The following is an 8,952-nucleotide window of genomic DNA, read 5'->3' on the forward strand; positions in this document are numbered from 1 at the left end:
TAAAATTAGAGAAATGACACAAGATAATTTCGCCACATGTGGCTGGCAATGTACCATTAGAAAAATAATTGCACGTAGATTTAAAAAATTAAGTTCAATATTTTTACATAATATTTGTTAAAAAGCAATTTTTTTAAATGTGCATATCAATTTTTAATCATTGATAAATCCTTTTGGGTATTTGACCATTGAATTACTATTTTGCCATGTTATGTTGTCAGCCGAGTTCTTTTACATTCATATTCTTGTAAGGACGAAAGTCAATTTTGTAACTCTTCGAAACGTCTCCTAAATCTTTTAAAAAATATTTAAAATTACCAGTTTTTAAGAAATATAATACTTCTTGTGTAATATTTTAGTTTATTTGTCTACATTATGTTACATAATATTGTTTTAATGCTTTTAGTCGTTTATAAGCGTTGGTGTTTTGTCACTGTTCATTTGTTATGTTGCGACGTTCGAAGATGTTGTTATCCTATGCTCACGGATGCTATTGTTCTTAATTGTCGTTAGTGGCTATTATGCTGCTTCACATCGGATAGACGTCCAACCGTGCTTCTGTGTCTTTACATGTTGTTAAATCTCATTTCTGTTGTTTGTTTTGATTTTCTTTCAAAGACATGATGACAACCTATTAAAGATTGGCAAGAATTCTATGGCAGAAATCACAGGGAAAAACAAAGGAGCTGCTATTAACTTCTCGAGGAGATCAAAAATTCCATTACTGCGGACTGCTTCATGAGAATGAAATGGACAAATCGTTTTATATTCCTCTTTGATAGAGGACATTTGTAGAAGTTAGTTGTTTTTTTCTTAAAGACTTCACAAAAGAATATTGGATTCTGACCAGAGACACCTCCTATGCTAATGTATTTTTCTTGAACTTTTGTACTTCTTACTACAAATCTTGGTGCTCAATGGAAAGTGAAACTATTTCCCATTACATAAGTATGTTTTACGATTTATAACTCGAATTTTGTCGCCTGTTAAGCTATCGGATATATAGAATGAGCAGGGTTAGAGCATGTCCGCTGTCATTGACCTTCCATATTAGACTTAATTTATGATTCAACAGTTGGGCTTCTTGAAAGATATCGGCTTGTATATCCGTGTTATAATTATTTGGTTTTGTCCGATAATTCCTGTCGTATCTTTTGCCTGTTCACATAATATCCTTTTCTTGATAACATTGATTTACCTCAGACCAGTAGTTAAGCAGTAAATTATGTGTGTAGCCTCACCTTCATACATTTATTGTTTCATAAACTTTTTAAGAAATAGAATAAATATACATTTATTTATTTTTTTGGGGGGAGGACTCGGTTATCCGTCGAGCCATACAGGTTGGGATCCTGGTAATGTCAACAGCTATGCCATTTAAACACCCCACGCAATCATTTCCTAAATACAAACCCATTTATTCTTAAGTACATTCTTCTTTTTTACATTTTTATTACATATCATTCATTCAATGGTGGTAGTAATCGGTATTCCACCATCACCTATCGTAAACTATCCTAATTGATGGTCGATGGGTAATCAATATTCCGCTATCAGCCCTCTTACACTACGCATTCAAGCAAATAAATACATTCACTTTCAACACACGCTAGGGACACAAAAATATCAGTACTGCACATAATAAAACAACTCTGTTTCCTCCAAGCATCAGAACGGGGTACCCAGATACTCGCTGCCGTGGTTAATCACGATCGTATTGTGGCATTCCTACACGCTCTCCGTAAGGAGCAAAGGAGTTGCACCGTTTAAATTTTGTCGTACTTTCGAGGAATATACTCTTCATCAAGACTTTTGTACTAATTCTGAAGATTTTGTCGTTATTAATTAATTAGTAGTTCTCAAGCCTTAATATTATAACTAGAAATGTGTGGTGATTAGTGACCATTAATCGATGATTATTCAGAAATCGTGAGATGCGGTCTGGTGTGATGTAGGTTTCAGAAAAACATTTTCTTTATCGTGCCAACGTTTCGATCTTTATTGAGACCGTCTTCAGGGCCTGGGATGTACAAACATTGTTTAAATTTTTTCCACATCCTACATGTATTTGTTAAATTTAAACAATGTTTGTAAATCCCAGGCCCTGAAGATGATCTTAATAAAGATCGAAACGTTGGCACGATAAAGAAAATGTTTTTCTGAAACCTACATCTCACCAGACCGCATCTCACGATTTCTGAATAATTATAACTAGAGTTGATATATGAGTTATAAGGCGAATTTCAAAGAAAGAAAAAGCACAATTCTTTCGGCAAGCTTTCGAGGAATATATCCTCCTCATCAGGGACTTTTATATAATTTCTAATGAATTAATAATCATTCATATTTTATAAGTCATTCAAGCCTTAATATTATAATTATATTTAAAAGATCAGGGATGATACGTATTTGAAAAAAAGAAAAACATGGCTTGTAATGAATAGACTAATTAATTTTGTGAATTAATGACTAGTAAATCATTAGAAATAGTTTCAAAGTGTGATGAAGGATACATTTCTCGAAAAATTGAGGAAAGAAACAGAAGAAGAAGGTTTTTTTCAAATTCGCTTCATCCGTTTTTTCATAATTTTTTGTATATAATTACGACATTATCAATAACATCAAGATAATTTCCTATAAAATGTAATAGTTCTTATGTATTATTTTCCCCCCTAGGTTTGTTAAACAATCGTGTTGCTGTTATAAAACCATAAATCATGTTCTTCTGTTATGTTCATGAAAATTTATTCATAATTTTACGCACAAGAATTGCTTTGTGTCATATTCAGATTGGTCTAGTTTATTTATTTGTTTTATTTGTTAAGTTGAAAGATGCAAATATTTTGGGTAAATTTAAGTCAGAAGATAAGTTTTTATTCATTACAATGAAACAACACAGACAAGTGAGCAGGATTATTAAGTGTGAATGAAATTATAATGCTTATGTAAAGTTATAATACTTATATCATTATCTTATTATAGTCAATAGATGTCATAGAAATTCTTTATATGTCAGTGATTTATCCATTACGGTGAAGCACAAGGAGCTTCGGGCCTCCGGACAAATTATCGCATTTATTAAATGCCGCTTTGTTCAAGCCCCTATCTTTTGAGCAAAGTTCCATTTGAGATTTATTTAGAGAAAAGTATTTTTCCAGGCACATACTTAACAATAAATTTAGTATAAAATTTGTGATTTATAAACAGAAATATCTGGTCGATCCAAATTCGTTTTGCTCTCTCTGCAATCAGGCCGAAAAGAAGCACATTGAACTTTTTTTTAAATTGTATTGATTATGAGCCACTTCGAATGGCTATCTTAAATAATAATACTAATTTGGGCCAATCTATTATTAAAATAGGAATTTAATTTTATGAAAAATGCAGAACAAATTAAACAATGGCTCTTTCAAGCAACTAAACTCTCAAACAGAATAATTCAAGAAATTTAAACAATACATTAGTCACAACTCCATATTCCATTTAAACTAAAGTTATAATAATTTGTCAAATATGCGTTTTACGTTAAAAATTTAATATATATAATTGAGGCAAATAGCCTTAATATAGGTTATTTCTCTAGCTCTAGGGGAGCACCAGATTTTTATTCATAATGTTTTTGACGCAAAATAATTATAGCTTTATTATTTAATTATGATTTTATCTATTTTATATATTAATGTTTGTAATCATCTGCTGGTATCAAATAAATAAAATTGGTAGAAAAGAAACGTCATTAAACGGTAGTGTTTTGCTACATAATACATAAGAAAAAAGGCAATAAATTTAGTTCAAATTAAGAATCGCTTGTTATTAACTTTTTATGTGTAAAATATAGTTTTTTCTTGTTGTGTATACTTAATTTACAAAGAAGCTTTGTAGAAAAATTGTTATTCGGATTGAACGATTTTGATATCTAAGAAATGGGATATCACGGAAGTACTGCTGAAATAACAGCTGAGACTTAAGTATAATATGGTGTATCATTTTTTTTGTTATCAACGGAGTTAGCTAAGTTTGACAACAGAATTGAAAAATTATTCCAACTGTGCTTGTCTGTGGTTTGTAAATGTATAAGTGCCTAGACAAATGTTTTAAGAGATGTGACGATTTACTCTTAATATAGTCATATTCGGTACGATTTTCGGAACTATTCAGACCCTCTGCTGTTGTGCTTGATTTGGAAATTTAAAAAAAGGGGTAGTGGAACGTTATAATCCAGAATTGGATTGCGAACCCAGGACTCCCCACTCGCGAATATCAGCCGTGATAATATCGCGCAGCCTCCCTCAGAGTGTCGGCCGCAGCGTTTCTCTGCGATAAAGTGTTTATTTATCTCTTCAAGTGCTCTTTCGGTACTCTGCCCATTGCAGTATAAATAGCTGCAACTGATCGTGGGGGTGTTAATCTGGCAAACTACCGGCATGTGTCACCTCGCCTTCTTCGTCGTTTTAGCTTCGTTCCTGTCAGGTAAAAAAAAATCTCTTGTTTAGAGAGATTTAGAATTTGAAAAAATTACATTTGCTTTTTGTTTTTTTTAAATAATAAAGTGTTACTTTTGATGGGAAAGGGGCGGAAACACCACCATTCGTCCTCTGTTACTCGTTGAAAGTCAATTAGTTTATCAAATTGATTCTTATTATGCCTTCATCCGCTCTGGCTCGTTAATCTTTTATAAAATAATTTTTCTTCTAAGGGCTCCCACAACCTTGATTGTACAACTGAAACAAAATTATGCTGATAATTTAAAAATAAACAAAAATTAAATTAAAAATCATAAAAATTCAAGCATTGAACAATGAAAATTTGTATTATACAATATATATAAACAGAAAAAAATCTCTTTAAATCAACATAATGATAAAGTATAGAAAACAACCTACATTTTTTTAAAAGTTTGTGTAGACCATGGCTTAGTAACTTAGTGCAGGTACTTCACCTCCATTCTTCAGAATGACGAATTTCTTTAAACTATGGGGACTAGCCAGGTGATAAAATTTCCATTTTGAAATTGTTCAATACGAATCATTTTGTACCCCCCCCCCTGTAAAAATAACTTCCGAAAATAATAATGTTCCGATAATGATGAAATGTATCTACGTTTTGAATAAATCTTTGATCGACAGCTGATTCTCCATGTTCAGCACTCTGTACCCTTGCTAATGTTTGCACAATGTTAAAAAAAATAAATAAACTTAAAAAACTCAACTGATACAACTGATAAACTTACGTGAATGATTTTGGCACATCTCAATCACTGACGCTTCGAATAAATTTTCTTGTAAAATTTTCTCAATTTTAAAAACAAGGACAAATTTTAAACATTTCTTTTTTAGTACCATGTTAAATGGTTCTCTTGACTGAATTTTGTTTTAAAGATACAATTTGTACATATATACAATACAATTTGCTATCTATTAAAAATGGTATTATATAACATTAATAATATTCGCAAAATACAGATAAGAACAGTTAAAATTCATAAAATTCATTGCTTACAGAATAGCTATATCACTTAAAGGAATCTCAAATCGATAAAACTCGGGTTTATTTTGATCCCACATTTGCATAGTTGTCAAACCGTTTTTGTCAAATTTTCACTCAAACTTCACTTCCATTGCATTCAGTTTGTTTCTTGTGTTTCAGACGCGTTGTGCAATGGGCAAGTTAGTTATGACCAACACGGAACAGGTACGTAGATCTCGGTTGTGTTCCAACCCTTTTAATTTTGAAGAATTGCTTACTAAAACATTCCACCCTGTGAAATAGTTGAAACACCTTGTGCGAGAGAGAGAAAAAAAGATTGGCTAAATAAATTATGAAGGACCCAACAATTTACTGTTTATCCACTTGACCAACAGGATTAACGGACAAAACGAATGTTCAGCGCTGCCGCAAAGTGCATACTAAACTATGGAAGAATTAATTTAAGGGTTGTGGTTTATTATAGATCAATGAAAAAATAGGGTATACATGATTAAACATAGTGTAAGTTTAACATTCCTAGTACAAAATATAGCAGATTATGCTAGTATATTAAATTGTAATTCGATCTGTACAAGGCCTGCTGGACTGGCCTATCAGACGCGTTTCGTCTTCTCGCCTTCAGTGATGGGTCAGCGCGCTTTTCGTTAATTAATAAATGCATAAAAATAGAAAGAAAGACCGAAAGTGAGAGAGAAAGATAGATAGATAGAGAGAGTGAGAGAGAGAGAGAGAGAGAAAGAGAGACAGTAAAAGAGCAAAAGAATTGGAAAGGGAGAGAGAGAGAGAGAGTGAGAGAGAGTGAGATAGATAGGTAGAGAGAGAGAGAGAGAGAGAGGGAGAGAGTGAGAGAGAGCGTGTGAGAAAGAGAAAGAGTAAAGAGCGAGAGAAAGAGACAGCAAAAGAGCAAAAGAATTGGAAAGGGAGAGACAGAAAAAGAGCAAAAGANGAGAATGAGAGAGAGACACTTAATACTTTTATTTGAAATAATTTATCTTATCTTTATCTTATAATTTATCTCTTTATATACGAGAAGAGAAAGATATAAAGAAACGGCAGAAAAAGAATGGAACCCAAAATATTTAAAATACTTAAGGTCGCTATTTTTTAAGATTTGATTACCTTTATTTTATTACCACGTTAGTTTCAACCCTTCCAACTCAAAACCATTCAAGAAGGATGGATCTTACTTTGTCTATTTACTATTATTTTTTTTTAATATTGTATTATATACTATATATATAATATATATATTATATATAATTTATATACTAATTAATTCGTTCTTTAGTACAACTAAATATTATAATTTTTCTTGCAACATGGTACCTAGATTTATGTATAAAAATTAGCACTCACATATTTTCACCATTTGGATACGTATACTAACCTAACCCGAAACTAAACCTACCTAACCCATTCCGCCCCTTACTTTAACCCGTACCTAACCCAACTTGTCCCACTTCTAATCCTAAACCACTCAACTTAACCTAACTATAAGCAAATTCGAAGACGCGAAAAAAGGACATGCAAAAAAAGTGTGTATCCAGGGCAAAAACATATTTATTATAATTTAATTTTGCAACATTTATTATCATTTAATTTTTGCTACTTCTGTTAGGAGGTACTAATATTTATATTGATAGAAAGCAGGCTGTGATGCTCCTGATGATCCGTGTGATGGAGAGTAACAAATTCCTTTGATAACTATGCACGAATTTTTTTTTTTTTTTTTCCAGCCAGAAAACCAGAAAACTGTACTGTTTATTGTGCGTATACATGTATGCGAAATAAATTTGAATTATTATCATTTGCATATATATTTGATACAGTACACATCAGTCTTGAAGTATTTTAAATTTACTTTAATTAAAATTTTTTGAAAATGCAAATTTATTTTTTCAGACTGGGGTGGTACGTGTAGTCGGGGGAAGCGTCAGTCTCCAATTCCATTTAGCAGGGTTGTAAAGAATTACGATCCAGAGTCTCAGGTTCCATTTACCATCAATTACAAAAATTCAATAGTTTCCATTCAGCCAAACGATCATTCTGGTAAGTCATGGTATATATATTTTTAGTATGAACTTGTATATATGTAAAACAAACAAACGTTTATAGATAAAACGGCTTAACTGTTAAAATGGTAATTTCTAAATCATTAAATCTAAATGATATTTGGCACCCCATGTAACTCGCTAATTCAAGAAAAAAGATCCTTCAAGGTTTGATTTTGATTGTTACAAGATTCACCTTTGCTATAAATGTCCGGCTGGCAACGTTTTGATCGTGACACTGTTCGTGATAACAGAGACAATAAATACCATAAAAGTAAAAAAAAAGGTCCTGGTTTGATTGATTCTAGTCGGATTTTCTAGATCTTAACAAATTTTAAAATTCATCGGTTCTATTGTGACAGGAAAACTGACGATTTTTTAAAATATAAATTGTTCTTTGTTTAGGCGAAAACTGACGCTACTTGGTTTTTAAAGGGAATGCGAAAACTTCTGCTATGTATCACGGTCTCGCTTTAATGCCGACAGAAGAAGGAAGTTAATTAGTATTATTTTCTGTTTAAAAAATTGCCCCAATTTTCTTGTGTTTGTAAAACTTCTAAGACCTAAAAGAAACAACTCTCGTTTTTTTAATCGGGACATAAACCCATCCTTGACCCTAGACGTGATTATTTCATAAACTAATTGTGCGATAAATAAATTCACTGTCAGACCATAAATTTAAGTAATTTGCACTGACTTTCTATGGTTTTCTTGAAAAATAAGTAAAGAGTCTGTTGAAGTACAAATATCACTATTGTTATTTCATGTATCAATGATAATATATCATCAGAGGAAATGGATAAACTTTTTAGTGATATTATAATATTATATCAGTACTGGTGATAAGATTATTTAAATTTAATATACTAAAGCAATTGTTTATTGTAAATAAAGAAGATTAAATCGTATTGAAAGTTATTCGCAGATTAGCTCTTAAATTTGATTGCCACTGTCACCGAGAACGAAAATGTTGCCAAATCTATATTTAAATTTCTACTTTAACGTTATAATTTATATTTTATCGTTTTTGCTTGTGAAGTGTCGCTATTTTGATTATATTGGCTTCAAACGAACAAAAACATTTCTATACAAATCGTAAATTACTGGCAAATTTTATCTGTTTTGTTTTTTCCCTTTTGAACTATTTTAGCCAGAACTATAAATTGAAAGGATAGAAGGTTAGATATAATATATTAAAGGCCTTATTATAAATCATGGTAATGCTTTTCCTAATCACAAAATGCCGCTTTTTTCCATTTTTTATAGCGCGTGTATATCTATGAATGTTATTGAATATACTTTTTGATTTACAGTTTTTATTTCCATAGCTATCTTCAGTGCAGGGCATTATTGCACTTTTTCACTTATCCTGTATTACATATAAGAAGCATTTTATCTTTATATATATATATAT

The 8,952-nt window shown here is 31.4% G+C and overlaps 1 protein-coding gene and 1 long non-coding RNA gene across 4 annotated transcripts in view; one reads left to right on the top strand and one right to left on the bottom strand.

Moving 5' to 3' along the window:
• Positions 1-902: 902 nt before the first annotated feature.
• The window catches only part of LOC106663436 (carbonic anhydrase 2-like), a 17,447-nt gene continuing 9,397 nt past the window's right edge, over positions 903-8,952 (top strand). Inside the window, exons 1-3 of one of the 3 annotated variants that reach the window (XM_014388261.1) lie at positions 903-948; positions 7,224-7,253; positions 7,390-7,536. In XM_014388261.1, coding sequence (XP_014243747.1) covers positions 918-948; positions 7,224-7,253; positions 7,390-7,536 — 208 coding nt within the window. In that variant the 5' untranslated portion in view covers positions 903-917. Of the gene's footprint in view, positions 949-4,246; positions 4,471-5,646; positions 5,692-7,223; positions 7,254-7,389; positions 7,537-8,952 lie in introns of those variants that run through there. The other 2 variants (XM_014388260.2, XM_014388262.2) reach the window with 2 other exon arrangements.
• On the bottom strand, positions 4,557-5,323 carry LOC106663440. Its single transcript, XR_002910935.1, has 2 exons — positions 4,884-5,323; positions 4,557-4,721 (listed from the first exon to the last, which is right to left on the bottom strand). It is a non-coding gene; the product is annotated as an uncharacterized LOC106663440 (long non-coding RNA).

This window comes from Cimex lectularius, unplaced genomic scaffold (assembly GCF_000648675.2).
Source record: "Cimex lectularius strain Harlan isolate CLEC.00 unplaced genomic scaffold, Clec_2.1 scaffold2, whole genome shotgun sequence".
Taxonomy (NCBI): Eukaryota; Metazoa; Arthropoda; class Insecta; order Hemiptera; family Cimicidae; genus Cimex; species Cimex lectularius.